Source organism: Euprymna scolopes, chromosome 21, assembly GCF_053919585.1.
Source record: "Euprymna scolopes isolate OS-2025 chromosome 21, ASM5391958v1, whole genome shotgun sequence".
NCBI lineage: Eukaryota > Metazoa > Mollusca > Cephalopoda > Sepiida > Sepiolidae > Euprymna > Euprymna scolopes.
In genome coordinates, this window is record NC_136502.1 from 54,257,348 (window position 1) to 54,275,187 (window position 17,840).

At 35.0% G+C, this 17,840-nt stretch overlaps 1 protein-coding gene across 1 annotated transcript in view; it reads left to right on the forward strand.

Moving 5' to 3' along the window:
* The window catches only part of LOC145242818 (uncharacterized), a 230,279-nt gene that overhangs the window by 98,110 nt on the left and 114,329 nt on the right, over positions 1–17,840 (forward strand). Inside the window, exons 4-5 of the mRNA XM_080105943.1 lie at positions 1,965–2,930; positions 14,998–15,522. Of these exons, the coding sequence (XP_079962069.1) occupies positions 1,965–2,930; positions 14,998–15,522 (1,491 nt within the window). The remainder of the gene's footprint in view (positions 1–1,964; positions 2,931–14,997; positions 15,523–17,840) is intronic.

Sequence of the window (17,840 nt, forward strand, 5' to 3'; positions counted from 1 at the left end):
CACCAGCATTCTTCTGCAAGAGGGCCTCAGGTAGTAATCAATAAAATTACTCCACCTGAAAGACAAAAAGCAATGACGTGGGAGAGTATACCTCTTAAGCCTACCCAGAACAACACCTCTGTCCCACAGATCCAAGGTCAAAAATAGTCAAGACTGTTGAGTTCGATTGTGAATATAACCTATTCAAGCTTTGCTTGGTAAGTATGTAGAATACAAAAGTGACATCTAACAATGTCTTGCCTATTTAAGCAAGTATAATCGTTTGTAGAATATTAAAAGCAACAAAGAAAAATTATAATGTTTTAATAATAATAAACCGGGTGTTGTACTGACCATGCCCTTTCTCTCTCATTCTGTCATATGTCAGTATGCACTCAGGTATCTTTTTAAAAGGCTTTGCCAAGTATCCAACGTTCACAGCGGCAGTAAATATAATCTCTTGCTTCTATATATGAATTCTTTTATCATTTTTGATTGCACATTTTTCGTTTTTTTCTTTTGTTATTATACATATGATTTGCTTGAGATTTAGAATGGTGCTGATATCGGGATAGTTATTTTTTTCAAGGATAATGTGGAAGGGAACTATTGCAAGATTTTGTAATCACATTCTACTCATGGGTTTGAAACTTTAAATCGTGGCTCCAGCTTTTATTTGTAAATTTGTGACTTATATGCGTGGAGAATACAATTTTATATTGTCTGAACATAAGAGCTAAATTTTGATACATTTAGTATATCAAATATTCCAATATAGAAATACACTGCTTCCCATGTAAAATATATCCTACTTTTATAAATAAAAAATAATTTCAGAAAGATTTTAGAGTCTTTTTAGTTTACTAAGAATATAATTTAATAAACTTTATATAGATAGTGAAAGCTATTTAAATTAAAAACAATGTTTTAATGTGATGTAATGCAATTCAAAACCTATTAAAAACTTATGACATCAGTTAAACTATGAAAGTATTTATTACAATATAAAGATTAACAACAGATAGAATACAACACTACTTTTTACTCACATCTTTACATGAAATAAAAACTATTAATCCAAGGTGCTTACACTTGTGAGAACATATCTTCCCGCACTTGACAAGAATTGCAGAGCCCAACAATGTATGTGGTCTTCTTTTTCATCTTCTCCTCATCCAGTTCTGACTGTTGTCATCCCTCACATTGGCAATTGCCGAGGTTCACAAGAATAGAAAAAATTTAAAAACTCAAAATACAAATGCAAGAGAAACAAGACTCCAACACATTCTGCAGACATCAAATAGGCTCTGGGTGCATGTGTGACACGATTATGGAAAACAACCTTTAAAATACTAAGCTCAACATTTACATCTTCTGTCAAAGCTGTGTTCATTAGTTGACATCAGATCATCTTGATCTGCTGTAAATTGTTACAAAATTCATTGTCACTCCTAAAAATATCTGTAATCTAACTCTAAATGTATCGACATGTATGTCTGATTTTTTGTGCAGTGCTCAGCCACGTCTTGATTAACAATCCTATTTCAGCTCCCTTTGTGTCCCTTGGTGAACAACTTCTGCATTGTTTCTCTACTTACCTTACTTCCTATACCTCTGTTCTGCTGATAAACATATTTCCTCCTTTTTTATATATAGTTTTCCTTTTTACTTTCTAAGATTTTGAGTGGGGACATTCATCATAACGCATGCTGCATATGCAAATTTGCTGTTAAAATGCATTGTAAAAATTATGGAATTAACACGTGATAAAATTTATGCATGTTTTATATTATAAAAATTCTTCTAATAAAATATTTCATTCATTCACAGGAAACAGCAGCAATGGAGAAAAGTGAAAGTATTTTATGTACATATTCTTCAGATATGTGTCGGTAACCATTGCAATGTTTTTATTTTCAAAAAACATAACCAGTGTAAAAAACGGCTTGTCTTGTAAAGCGTGAAGATTAGCAATTTGTGACAAGAAAATTTTATGTAAACACAGACATGCATAAACACACTGCTGAGAAACCTTACCATTGTGAAGTGTGTAGCTCATCATTTACAAAGAAATCAAGCTTAAAGATACATGTGCGAATACATACTGGAGAAAAACCTTATTCATGTGGAATTTGTGACTCAGCATTTGCAGATAGATCGACTTTAAGGAAACACATGTATAGCCACACTGATGAGAAACCTTATCGTTGTGAAGTGTGTGGCTCTTCATTCACAAGAAAATTCAGTCTTTTGACGCACATGCGAACTCACACTGGAGAGAAACCTTATTCTTGTGAAGTGTGTGGTTCCGCATTTAAAGAATCCTCTAAGTTAAAGGTACATATGCGAACTCACACAGGGGAGAGACCTTATTCTTGTGAAAGTTGGGGCTCAACATTTGCAGACACTTCAGCATTAAGAAAACATGTGAGAATTCACACTGGAGAGAAACCTTATTCATGTGAAGTGTGTGGCTCAGCATTTGCAACATCATACAAGTTAAAGATACATCTACGCATACACACAGGAGAGAAACCATATTCTTGTAATAGCTGCGACTCATCATTCACAAATGTATCATGTCTTCAGCGACATATACGAACGCACACTGGGGAAAAACCTTATTCTTGTCAGGTGTGTGGCTCATCGTTTGCAATTTCGTCAAATCTAAAGATACACATACGATCTCACACAGGTGAGAAGCCTTATTCTTGTGATATTTGTAGCTCTTCATTCACAAACAGATCTGATTTAAAGGAACATGTGCGAACTCACACTGGAGTAAAACCTTATTCATGTAAAGTGTGCAGCTCATCATTTACAACGTCATCCAAGTTAAAAATACACACACGCATCCACACTGCGGAGAAACCTTATTCATGTGAAATGTGCGGCTCAGCATTTGCTTACTCTAATGCTTTAAGTAAGCACATACTAACCCATACTGAATGATAGGATAAGAAGGAGAAAAAACAACCTTAATAGAAGTTTGTCTCTATAATACGGGGTTAAACAGATCTATGACGGAAAAAATAACAAAATGCCAAGGTCTTATGTATGACATGAAAAGAAACTGGAATCTTATGAAGAGATCTATCATCTCAGTAAGTATAAAAGCAACTAGACTCATGAAAAAACATTTTTTAAACTACCAAATATACCTGATGGACCAAGTGCAAGAGGGATTCAAATAATTGTACTTAAAAAAGGGACGATCTGACAAAAGCTCCCTTGGTTAGAATGTATGAGATAGTAAAAATGTTTTGCATCCAGTAGGAAGCCCATCTCCAGTTTGAACAGAATGACAAAATATTTTTTTTTAAAGTTCAAATATTTCCACTGGACCATTTTTAAACATCTGAATATTAAATGCAGTAGCAAGTTTTTAAACATCTGAATATCAGATGTAGTAGCAAGTTCTGGGAACATATACCAGAAATAACAGTTGGAAATAAATTGTAAACCATCCACTATAATTATGCAATTTTTTCGTAATCGTCCGGAAAAAATTAGTTTTTATTTTTACAATTTGCGATACTTTATTTTCATAAAAAAGCACAAATTCATTCATTTTTTTACTACTGAAAACAATAGCTTTAGTAAAGGTATTTTTTGTATAAATAAAATAATATATTTCCACAAAGATTCAAATAAAAATAATCTGTTCATATTATTCCGTTACTATTATTTGATAAATATTGAAAATTTCATTAAAACTGGTTAATTTCCTGATTTTTGGTGAATTTCTAAGTAAAGTGAGAGGTCAAAATGTTTATACATTTTGAACATCGTCATTCATTTTGCACGAACCTATGTTTAATATACTTTGGCGTTCTTCAGTGTGCAAATTATATGATCTTTTTTTTTTTTTTACTTTTTCAGCTTATTGATTTATGTCGTTATTTTTTATTTTTATTATTTTTGTTTATTTTTTTATAGATCTAGCTTGATAGATGGTCTTTATGTGATGCCCAAATCTGGTTGTTGTATAATAATATATACAAACTGAAAAAGCCACCGGCAAACTAGAGAAAAACTTTCTAGGTTTGTAAGATTGAAGTTTTTAGCATTGCAAGCGCCATTAACCATTTCAGTTCATATATCATTATATATATCATTATATATATCATTATATATATCATTATATATATCATTATATATATGTCAATGCATTAAAATGATGTACTTACAGACTTGCATGCAGCATTTGAAGTTTAGTGTAGATTGTTTCCACAAGTTCAAATGTAACTCGCATCTTATCAATAGTGAATTGATACTGAACTTCAATTGAAAACATTGCCAGCAAAATAAATATTTAAACTGCAATGCCCTTGATTGCTCTGAGTCTTGATGCCAAGTATGCAAGTTTCTAATACAGAGATTATCCACACATACATAAAATAAGATTTGTCCTCTTTACTACACACTCTGTATGGTTATCAATTTAGTCCAGTTCCCCATTTTTCATAATATTATGCACACTTAAAGTATGACACTGGGCCTTTAATATTTTCATTAATTTCTAGAAAAAACATTATATAAAAACACAGACCAGTTGGATTCATTATGTGGCTTCCAAAGAAAAATGTTTATGTGCTTATAGATCTGCATAACATCTAAAATAAATAATATTTGTTATATTAAATAAACTGCTTCCTTTTGACTTCTGCTTTCTATTTAATGGAAAAAGACTTGCCAGTGTATAGTGAGGAAAATGGCCTTCTGATAAATAATTACATAATTCTAATTTAATTGTATTGTAAAACTTTACATAAAAAGTGGTCTTTAGTCTGAAAATATATTTGAAAAGTTTAAATAAGAATATCTTTTAAATGTGTTTTAATATCTTGTAATAAAAATATATTTTTAAAATATTTTATTTAACCTTTAAAAAACATTTCCATGTAAAGACTAAAAAATTTTAGGTACTTCTACAGTTTATCACCGAAAATGGAGACACCATTTTTTCGGGCACTTGTCGTTAAAAATCAGAGGGAGAAATCAGTTTTAAACTGTGACCAAAGTAGGAAATAAATAACAAAAATAATTACAAAATTTTATTAAAATTATATTTTCTTATCCAGATTTTTCAATAAATGTGTTTACATTTACTATATTTTAATACATTTTTATACAATGCTTTGGTTTTCAAATGTCTCTTGCCCTGTTTAAACAATTAGAAAGATGTCATTTTCATTTTCTGTTTTAATAATAAAAATATATATACTTTTCATGAAAAACTTTCCCATTTTCATTAATTAAATAGAAACATTTCCAATTAAACAGTTATGGATATATGTTTTCTACGTATGGGCAAATATGGACAAATAAAGATGGGGGACATAGTTTTGAAAGCCGATTTATCATAATTTTTTTGTAGGTTTCTGACTACTTTTTGATTTTATTTGAAAGATTAAAGACTAAAGTTAATTTCTTAAAGGAAAAAAATATTTGTACAAGTGAAAAAAAAGTTATGAAAAATGTTTTCACGGCGAGCTAACCAATTCAGCTAAATTTTTAAGTTAAATAAAATCATTGTAAAAATCCTTTAAAAGGATTATTATTATTAGTTTTCTGGGTCTATTTCAAAAATAATAAGTAAAGTTCTAAGATATTGAATTAAATAAAAAAAACACCTTCTTTGTACAAAAAATAGCTTAATTAGTCTCCCAAAAGCAAGTAATTCTGCTTTTCGCCAAAATGCAACAAATAAACTTTCGTAAACACGATTATATGGAAGCCCAAAATTACAGCTAATCGAAATGCTGTTTCAAAATGAAGTCATGATATTAAAAGAAGGGGGGTAGCAGTTTTCTTTTTTCCCCATACGTGCATCCATACATTCCTATCCTGAACATTGTATCATTTTTATAATTTTTCAATTTAATTATTTTTTATGATCCTATTTTTAAATTATTTTTTTTTAATTATTGTTCAAGATTATATAAAAAATATGTTACGCTGAATGTTTCCCATTTTGCGAGCAAGGAAATTATTAAAATCTTGCATATAAAAGTGATGCGAAATCTGTAATTTAATAAAAAAAAAGTAGAAATATTTTTGCTATTATAATTTTTGTGTGAAAATATTAAATAAACAATGCTTAATTCAATGGTAATATCGGCAGTTTGAGAAACTAATTTTTCTCCGAGTTATATTGAATTCATTAATACGGAATTTAGGGGCTTTTTCATAATGTTCCTATAAAAATTAAATATTTTTTTAAAAATTGTTATAATTTATGATGCTTTATTTATATAAAAAAAAGCTAAAATAAATTAATTCATTTTTTTTTTACTACAGAAAACCAAACTTTAGTAAAGGTATTTTTTTAAACAAGATAATACATTTCCACTAAGATTTAAATAAAATCAATGGGTTCAATATTATATTCCTAATATCATTATTTTATAAATACTGAAAATTTCATTCAAATTGGTTAATTTCCTGATTTTTGGTGAATTTTTAAGTAAAAGGAGGGGTCAAAATGTTTATACATTTTGAGCATCGGCATTCATTTTGCATGTACCCATATTTATTTACTTTTTTTCATAGTTCTTTCCGGAGGTAATTAATATATAGTTATTTTTTATTTTCTACTTTGGCCATAGTTTTAAATACTGATGTCTCCCTCTTATTCTAATGACAGGTACATGAAAAAAATGGTGTCTCCATTTCCGGTGATAAACTGTAGAAGTAACAAATTTTATTCCAAGATATTAAAAAGAAAACATTTTAAAGTAAATACTATTTTTCATGCAAAATTAAAAAATTTAAATGTAGACTAAAAATATTATTTTAAGGGGCAACAATTTTTGTGAAAATTTTTTAAAAAATACTTAGGAAAAAGTTCAAAGTAAAGACTAAAAAATATTTTGCTAAAAATAAAACCATTCCAAAAATAAGCATTTCAAATCTCGAATTGTTAGAGTTAGTTTCTACCTGTGATATAGCAAGTGTCGGCTGCTACATTTTATTTAGCTTGCACATAGAGGAAGTAGATAAATTATAGTCATATTCCTTAATAGAATATTCATTGGAAACTTAAACAGGCACTTCGATGTTTATACTTCCAAGATTCTTTACGAGCTGTATGTCTGATTTAAACAATACATGTGTTCAAATGATATTTTTATCTAGCCACCAAACTGCCGAGCATTCAACTAATTTGAAAGTTCAATATACTGCAAATGTTTAAACGTTGTCTTAAGGAGAATAGTTTCCCATCTCCCTGGAAAATCTCATCAGTATGCCCTGTATTTAAGAATTCAGGTGATCGCTCATCCCCCTCTCAGTACAGGCCAATAAGTCTCCTGTGCGTCATGAGTAAGTTGCTAGAATCTGTGTTAAATACAGAAGTAATCAAACATCTCAACAAAAATAACCTTCTTAGTGACACTCAATATGGTTTCCGTTCTGCTAGATCTACAGCAGATGTCCTTACAGTTATATCGCATAGGATTAGCAAATCTCTCGACGGTGGCAATCTTTCTAGGGCAATTGCTCTTGACATATCTAAAGCCTTTGATAGGGTATGGCATAAAGGTTTACTTCATAAGATCGCTAGCTATGGTATAGCTGGAAAAGTCTTCTCAATTATTAAATCATTTCTTTCTGATAGGTTCATAAGAGTAGTAGTTGAGGGGCAAAAATCAGAAGCTCACAGTATTAATGCCGGTGTCCCTCAGGGATCCATCCTGGGCCCAACTCTTTTCCTGATCTACATTAATGATCTTCCAAATCATATCCTTACATCATTTGTAGACATTTATGCTGACGACACTACCATTTATGGTACCACATCTAAGACAGTAAACGACCAAGTTCTCTCCAATTCTCTCTCCTCTGATCTTGAGCACGTAGTACAATGGGGAAAGAAGTGGCTGGTTACTTTTAATGCATCTAAAACCAAGCTTCTCTCTTTACATCATCAACATTCTAATCCACATTTGTCATCAATTGAAATGAATGGCTCTCATCTTCAGGAGGCCTCAAGTTTTGACAAGCTTCTGGGCTTGACCATTACTCCTGATCTTAAATGGAACACGTATATCAAATCTGTTGCCAAGGCCGCTGGAAAAATGGTGGGATCTTTCTATCGATCCAGTAGATATCTCACTGCTGATGCTATTCTCTACCTATATAAGAGCCAGGTACGTCCAAGGATGGAATACTGTTGCCACATCTGGGCAAGAGCTGCTAGAAAGGACTTGTCCTGCCTTGATAGAGTTCAAAATAGACTTCGTAGCCTCGTAGGAGATGTCCTTTTCTCCTCCTTGCAACCTCTATCTCACAGAAGAGATGTTGCGAGTTTGTCTCTGATGTATCGTTATTTTCATGGAAAGTGTTCAACTGAGCTTCAATCTATGGTCCCCCCTCGCCAAACTTTCACAAGAAACACTCGTCTAGCTGTAAACACTATCAATAATTTCCCCCACTCTTTATCTGTGCCTAAACCTAAACGTAGATTCCATGAACAAAGCTTCTTTCTTAGAACTGCACGCCTGTGGAATTGTCTTCCGTTTTCCTGCTTTCCGGCTGACTACAATATGGTTGTGTTCAAGTCTAAAGTGAATAAGTTCTTGATGAGCCGTTCCATATAAGTTATTAAATTTACCAAATTTTCATTACTAATGATTACTATATTGACCAATTTCTACTGTACACTCTTTAACCCTTATCCTTGAGTGGCCTCTGGGCCTTGATAATGTGGTGATGCCTTTGTAAAAAAAAAAAAAAAAAAAATGTTAATGAATGCGTTTGTGATGTAAATTTTACAAAACATCAATTATTTCTAACAATAACTACAGTTGCATAATCTCGACTTTCAAATTTTATCAATGTTTTGGATTACTTTCAATATTTGCAGGTTCGATCTGTTACATTTATTTAAGCCAGCGATGAAGATGACATGCTGTTTTTCTGTTCCTTTTTATTTTTTATCCCACTTGACTGGAGATCAATTTTTCTTTGGACCACTGCACTGTCCGAAAAAACACTTTCCATTATTTCAGCTGCTTTGAAAACTTTCCAACCGGGCTATTAACATCATACTGGATTTAATTTTGGACTTCATTCTCTCTAAAGAATTATTTTCGCCTGTTGGATTACCTTGAGAGAATCTTCATGAAAACTTAAATATTTTGCATGGTTTATTTTTATTTTTTTACATATCCAACATTTTTTCACTTGTTTTTCTTGGCAATTTATGACTATAATAAATAAATTGTTGTTTCACTTAATGCCATAACCAGCAAATTCTGGCATTGCTACAAATATAATTTGCTGATTTCTTTCTGTCCTCTGATGAGAAGAATAGCAAGAATAGCATTCTTTGAAACTCCATGGAATAAGGACTTTGTAAATTGTTTTTTAGTGTATTCAGTTGAACAATAAATTTTGATTTTAAATTTCAACTTACATGTTTAATTTTCTAATTATGGGATTACATAATATTTTCCATATTTTAATTTTAAAATTGTTTGTAAAGCTGAACCAAGAATCGTCAATATTTTGTTCAATTTCTTTTATTTACTTATAATTTTTGTTAGCAAAGAAATTTGTATTGAGAGAGAGAGAGAGAGAGAGAGAGAGAAAGAGATTTGTTCTTTTCTATTTATCGTCTGTGTGAAAAAAATATAGAGGAGAGAGGGTTTATAATGAAAAAAAAAGAAAAGGTAAACAACTGTTTAGAAGAGAAAGAAAAGATACATGTCTGCACACATGCATAAAGGATACGCCCGAGTAAGGAGAGAAATAAATGGTGAACAAACAAGGAAAAAGAAACGAGAAAGAGGGAATAGTACATTGGTTGGCATGCATGCATGAGACAACAAAAATGTAGAGAGGGTGATATAATAGATAGCATCCACGTGAAAAGTTATTTGCCATGAAGAAGAAGAAAATGGAAAGGAGCAGCTAGAGAGGTAGTTGGAGATACAGATTAGCAGACGACATGCAGGGGCGAGGGGTGGTGAAGTGCTACTGTATCACTTAGAGGTTACAATATACAATGCGGAAGAAAGAAAGACTAGAGGATTGCTATAAATTGTTGGGGAAATTATACAACTGGTGTGCATATGATATGCAAAAAAAAAAAAAAAAAAAAGTCGATGGATCCTGCTGTAAGAAAAGAGAATCAGAATAAAAAAATATTTTTTCAGCCAGCGACAATATACACCGGATGGTAAAAGAAAATGAGATAATTTGTAAACACAAATGGTACGACCAGAAATAAAAGCATGAACTGATATTATTCCATACAAAAAAGTCTATAAACAAATAAAGGACTGTGAGTTTATCACCCCTTTTTCTCTCTCTCTTGTTGACTAATAAGTTTTTATGGACCTTTTGTGTCGATATGACGAATTTTGCTCAGTGAAATTGATTAATAGAATAGGTTTTATACCTACTAACTTGATTATCTTCTTTTGTTTTATTTTTCTTGCTTTTAGTATTTCATACATCTATAATTAATTTTAATTGATATATTAATTTTAATTGATATTTATATTAATTGGTTAACAGTGTCGTCTTTGTTGCACGTGTTCGTTGTTCAACATTTCTTTTTTCCTGTCTCTTGAGAATAGAATATTCCATCCCCTGTTTTAGTGTGATTTTGCCGCTAACTCCAGGGAACTTTCTTTTTTAAAAATCAATTTGATTCTGTAACAAATTTGGAAGTTTGTCTGCCAAAGACACTATGATAGTTCTCCCGAATGAAACCAAGAAATATTCTCCTTATTTCTCCGCTCCACTTTCTACGCGAACTGCCTTCATAAAGATAAACATTTCATTTCTGTTTTCTCTTCGAATGTTACACCAAAAAGGAACATTTACCCAGTCTATAAGGATTTCTCCTTTTTCAATTGACACTAAACAAACAAGGTCGATAGCCATTAGTTGCATGTTCTTGTGTAATGAATAAATGCGTGAATGTAGGATTGACACGAAATTCTTAAAGATAAACTAAAATGACCGAAAAATGGGCTGAAATGACTTAAATAGATAAAAAGTAAATGACTTAGAATGACTTTAATGAACTTAAGGATGAATTGAATAACCTTAAGAATGACTTGAATGCGTAAAAAATAACTGGAATCCTTCAAAAACAACTTGAATGATCTGGAGAATGACTTGAATGGCTTTGAGACTGACTGGTTGTAAAGTGGGTGATCATTTTTACATTAAATTAATACAGAAAAGTGATCCCCCACTTTATATCACAAAGTTACAAACATACAGCATGTAGTAAGAACAGATACTACACTTTGATCTTGTTTATATATTTTATTACTTTTAACAATTTTGACAATACAATTAAGTAAAAAACAAAAGATTCTTAAACAACAAAATTAGGCACAAGGCCCTACAAGAGATTGGGGAGGGGAAGGGTTCAGGGTCTTTGTGACTAAAGTGATTAAAAGTAATAAATGTAGACTTTGGAGTCTTACTCTTGACTGGTAACATTTACCAAAATACCTCATTCACTCTATGGATCTTAATCTAACTAATAAATCCCCAGCGTTTAAGAGTCAAAAACATATTTACAATTTATAAACAGTTGTCTGTGTGTTTGTGTATGCATTTTTTTTTTTTTTTTTAATTTTGTGTGTGTGTGTGTGCATGTTTGAAAAAATAAAATTCAATTTCATTAGAAAATAAAAAGTTTTTGAATTAAGAGAAAGATTGTTCATGGAGTGGGGAAAACTAATCAAAAATGTTCATATCAAAAACAAAAAATAAATCCTACTGGGTTGTTAGTGAGGCCCCCCTGTACTAATCTAGGTGACTAGACCCCCCCTCCACTGTTTTCCGGGGAACCGAAAACAAGCAGGGCGATCCCTAATGGGGATTGGGAAAAATACCTTAATGGAAGTGGGAGAAAACAAAGCAACGGGTGAAGGGGGTTGGAAGGTGATCTCTGAGTAGGTGAGTAGGGGAATGACCAGGGATGTTGAAAAAACAAGTATGTGGCACAAAGGGGATGGGAAGACTCAGAGGTTCTCTAGTACCAAAAAATAAAATCAGGAACAGGATCTTATTTGTACCACCAGTCAAGAGTCTTCTTAAAATGACTTAGCTAGAACCTAAGCGGGATGGGTTCCGAAGGACCCAGCACCGCCCGTGCCATGCTTAAGGAGGGAACACGTATTGAAACTTGGCTCCTCGACGGATGCACAGACTAGTGCTGTGCACCCACCTCTTGTCAAATTCTACTCTAGGCAACCTCCTCCAATCGCATCTGATCTTTACTTTAAACAAATGTTTAAAGTAAACGATCAGATCCAGATCCAGAACAGATGTCCCTTCGTGGACCAACTTGAGGCGCATGATCCAAATCACCATGCGCACTACTGCGAGGATCGCCAGGAAAACCATTCTTTCCTCCCTGGGGAACGGCGGCTCCATGTTGTACTGCACTTGGATCTTGGCCAAAAGAACAAGAAAAGCTTAAAAAGCTAAGAACAGCTTCTATTAACAACAGACCTTTGATCTTAACCAAAAAGGCTAAACACAATAGTGTTACAGACCAACCGACGGACCAATGCTTGCAGGCGACTAAAAAAACAAAAAAACACATGAGTGTAACCCAAAGAAACGGTAAATAAATTTACACTTCCTTTAATAAGCCAAGTCTGAATATTTGTTTTGATTAATTTTTCTAAAAATTTATTTTAAGGGAGCTGTTTGTCATTTTTGTCTGGCGAGCAGCTTGCTTCACTGGTGACCCCTTTTTGTCAAACTTTGGTAGAACAAGCGAGGAGCTGAATATTTCTAATTTGGCAGTTTAAAGACCTCTAACCTACTAAACATTTTCTAACCACGTGGTGGCCGCACTCACGCACGAGGTGATGGCTGAAGTCCGCGACTTGATTATGGCACCCTCGAGATCTATTTCCTATGACACTTTCAAGTCGGAGTTAATCAGAACGACCGATTCTCAACAAACGTGTATCCAGCACCTGCTAATCGAGGAGGAACTCGATGACCGAACACCATCCCAACTACTAAGATGGATGAAGCAATTAATGGGCGAAAGGGCTCTACAGCCAGACATCCTCAAACAATTATTCATTAGCAGGTTGCCGTCCAGTATCCAGATGATACTAGCGCCTTCCAAAGACACCACCATAGTCGAGGAATTGGCGAACAAAATAATGGAAGTAACGGTTTCCGTAGCCCCGGGGCATGCACAGGCCTCAAAGGATTTCTTTTCCGAAACCTCAGGCTCCTCCGCAGATATCCATGAAGAACTGGAGAGACAGACCCAACTAATCTAAAACCTGAGAGACCAGATTTGCAATATGGAGCTCAGACCAAGTAGATACCCACGTCCGAGTGGACAGGACCATTCTTGGCGACTAAATAACAGTCGAAATGGTGACAGGCTGTGTCATTTCCATGCGCGTTATGGTAAAAAGGATTTCTGATGCCGTAAGCATTGCTCTTTCATGAAGAACGATAAGCAAGCAGGAAATGGGCAGGCCAAGCAGTAGGGGCGACCGATACCCCTAGCAGAAACCACATTTGTTGCACCTTTTACATCACAGACAAGAACACTGGTACACGATTCCTCATTGATACCGGTGCAGAAGTTAGTATAATCCTCAAGGAACTGGTGAAAGAGAAACCACCCCAGTTGACTTTCTGTCTACAAGCTGTGAATCACTCCTCTATTCCGACCTTCGGAGAGAAATCGTTAACATTAAACCTGGGATTCCGATGCATCTTCCAATGGATTTTTACTATCGCGAAGCTGCCCATTCCAATTTTGGGAGCGCATTTCTTGCATTATTTTGGCATACTTGTGGACGTCAAGTACGGCAAATTAATCGACAATAGCAGTAGGCTTACCGTGCAAGGGAAGATTAATAGAATGGTGGAGATAAGCCCGGTCATATTGAAGGATGCTAGGGACTCATACACAGACCTCTTAAGGGGCTTTCCTGATAGAACTCGTCCTGTTTTTAGTAACGAAAGGGTTACACATGATGTTACCCACCACATCTAGACCAGAGGACCTCCTGTGAGCGCTTGCCTGCGCAGACTCAAACCTGATCCTCTGAAAGTCGCCAAGCAAGAATTTCAGCACATGTTGGACTTGGGCATTATTCGACCCTCTGACAGTAATTGGTCATCGCCACTCCACATGGTGCCCAAAAAGTCAGCAGATGACTGGCGCCCTTGCAGGGATTATCGAGCACTTAACAGTCGCATGACTCCGGATAATTATCCCATTCCTCACTTCCAGGATTTCTCAAACTCTCTCCATGGTAAATCAATATTCTCCAAGATCGATCTCGTCTGTGCATACAATCAGATTCCTGTGGACCCTGAAGATATCGCCAAAACTGCCATTAATTACTACCCCATTCGGACTCTTTGAGTTTCTTCGAATGCCCGTTGGACTAAGAAATGTTGGCCAGTCTTTCCAGCAATTTATAGACGGTCTTACGTGGATTACCGTTCGTTTACACATACATTGATGATCTACTCATAGCGAGTTCATCCGAGAGTGAACACATGCAACATCTACAGCAATTGTTCCACAGATTGTCGGAATACGGTGTTATCATCAACCCCAGCAAGTGTGAGTTTGGAGTCTCTTCACTTTCCTTCCTGGGACATTTAATTGATTCGGAGGGTATCCGCCCTCTACCGGAAAAAGTCCAATCCATTGTTGATTACCCGCCTCCCACTTCCCTTTGTAAACTTCGGGAATTCCTCGAGTTGATAAATTTTTACAGGTGTTTCGTTCCTCACTGTGCCGAAATCGCACAACCCTTAATGGATGTACTCAGGAACAAAAAGAAAAAAATGAGACAATCACCTTGAACAAACCGGAATTACACTTCTTCAACAAAGTAAAAGAAGCATTAACAGCTGCGATAATGTTGTTTTTCCCCATCCGCACGCACCCCTAACCCTGTCAGTAGACGCATCTGATGTGGGCATTGGAGGGGTATTACAGCAGTTCGTAGACAACACGTGGCAACCGCTATCTTTTTTCTCCAGGCAACTTCAGAATGCCGAGACCAAATATAATACCTTTGGCAAAGAACTTTTTGCCGCTTATTATGCGGTCAAGCATTTTCGCTACATGCTAGAAGGATCCGACTTCAATCTCTTTACGGACCATAAACCGCTATCGCACGCCTTACTCGCCAAACCAGGCAAGCATTCACCCAGAGAAGCTCGTCATTTGGACTACATTTCTCAGTTCACTTCAGCCATCAAATACAATAAAAGCACTGAGAACATTGTCGCATTATCATGCATGTACATTGATGCCATTCAGCCTACCGATAGTATCGATCTCAAACAGATCGCCACTAACCAAAGGAATGATGAGGAATTGAATAACTTGCTACATTCTGAAAACCTATCATTCAAACAGGTTCCCATACCCTCTTCAAGCGAAGTGATTTGGTGCGATATCTCAACCGGACATGAGCGCCCTTATGTTCCTCCCAAACATAGGCGAGCCATTTTCTCTCAGCTGCACAACCTATCACATCCTGGCATCCGCTCTACACAGAAGTTGGTGACGTCTCGTTTTATATGGACAGCCATCAATCGAGATATACGCAAATGGACCAGGAGTTGCATCCCTTGCCAAAGGTCTAAAATTCATAGGCACATTAAAAGCCCACTTTCGACCTTCTCAACCCCTGAAGCTCGTTTTCAGCACGTCCATATAGACTTAGTGGGCCCACTCCCGCCCTCCAGAGACTGTGCACATCTGTTGACTTGCATTGGCAGGTTTTCGAGATGGCCTGATACTTCTACTGAAACTGTGGCCCAAGCACTTATCACACACTAGATAGCTTGTTACAGGGTGCCTAACACCATTACAACCGACAGAGGTAGACAATTCGACTCTTAGCTCTTTTCAGAACTGTCTCACCTGCTCGGATGTAAACACATGCGCACTACTTTGTACCATCCGTTGGCAAATGGCATGATTGAGCGTTTTCACAGACAATTGAAAACGTCCTTGAAATCATACTCCGATCCTAACAGATGGATGGAATACCTTCCCTTCGTTCTCCTAGGTATTAGGTCCACCATCAAAACAGACATCGGTCTGACCCCGCCTGAAATGGTCTATGGAACCTCACTGACCCTGCCTGGACAGATGGTCACACCAACCACCCCCGAACGCTTCCAGACACAGCGAGTTACACCTCCTGTGTAAAGGAATATATGGCAAAACCTCTCAACATCATGCCAAGGGCACAAGGTGTAAACACGCATGTTCCTAAGGACATGAACTCATGGACCCACGTGTTCATCCGGAATAGTGGCGTGACTACCTGTCTTCAGTCGCCGTACTCCAGCCCTTACAAGGTACTAAAGAGATACCCGAAGTTCTTCATAATCGAGATTAATGGCAGACGTGACTTGGTCAATGTTGATCGCCTAAAGAAAGCGATTTTTGACGATGATGTCGTACTCATGCAGAAACCAAAAACTACGGTCCTTTTCGACTTTTCCATGTATAAAGACGAACCAAACTTGTAATGGTGATGAAAGCATTACTAAAGTTGCCACTTCAAATGACGGTTCTGAAAGAAAGCCACAAAATGTTTGCCATACACATATAAATGAGGGCTATATGAATAGGACCTACACTGAAAATAAGGGATGAACAAGTTGTCCAAATAATGGGAGAAAGTCACAAATTGACACTACTACGATTACTACGGCAACTACTAATGATAATAATAATTATAATAATAAAAAAAATAATATAGGAGGAAGAAACGAGGTTCATAATATCCGCGATACTATGGAATCCAATCCTTCGATTAAAAAACGCATACTTTAGTGAAGAACAAATCCCATGATGATGCTAATCATGATAAAAATGATGTTTATGTGATAATGATAACAATAAATAAAATGATGAGAATTCAAACGCTAGTACAACTGAGTTTGGTGACGGATGTAATGACGATTCTACAGGTGTGCTCGATGACAGAAATTCTGAGGACATAGGCGAGTTAAATGACTAAAAGACTAGTGATTACAAAGATAAATTTAACAGCTGAAACGACGTTAATTTTCAGAACTAATTAAGTGAAATTGCTTACCCACCCCAGACGCAAACACCATTGCAGTTTCCAGCCTTAATAAAAAGGATTATCCATAATTGTTATTTAAGTCACAGCAGACATTGGGAAAAGAAACACCATATTATCGTTTGAAACCACCCTGGATAAAACAATAGCTGATATGGAGGCGGTACATGGAACCCACATCAATTTTCATTACTTAATCATGAAATAGCATTGTGCGTAACACCATTACACTTTCTAATGTGCAAGTTTTATGTAATAACATAATTGGATTACATATTTTATTTTATATTTTAATTTTAAAATTGATTATCTTCTTTTGTTTTATTTTTCTTGCATTTAGTTTTTCATACATCTACAATTAATTTTAATAAGTTAATTGTTAATGTTGATGTCTTTGTTATTTCTGCATGTGTTGTTCAACATTTCTTTTTACCTGTGTCTTGAGAATAGGATATCCCATTCCCTGTTTCAGTGCCATTTTGCCATGCATTTAATAGAACTTGTTTAATCCATTTGCTTTTGTAACACATATATATTACTATTTATTACTACATCTTATTAGTATATATATAATGGTTTCCATATTATATAAAATTCTATACTGTGTTTGCTTAGTAGGTGATGTCACCCAGCATATATGCTGCCTCTTTAAGTCATCTTACTGTCCACTGTTTTCTCTATCTATAATACTGGTGCTACCAGATCAGGCTGTCTGAAAATATTGGCTTCCTGAAAGGAAATGGACCTAACATTGATACTTTTTGTTTTTCTACT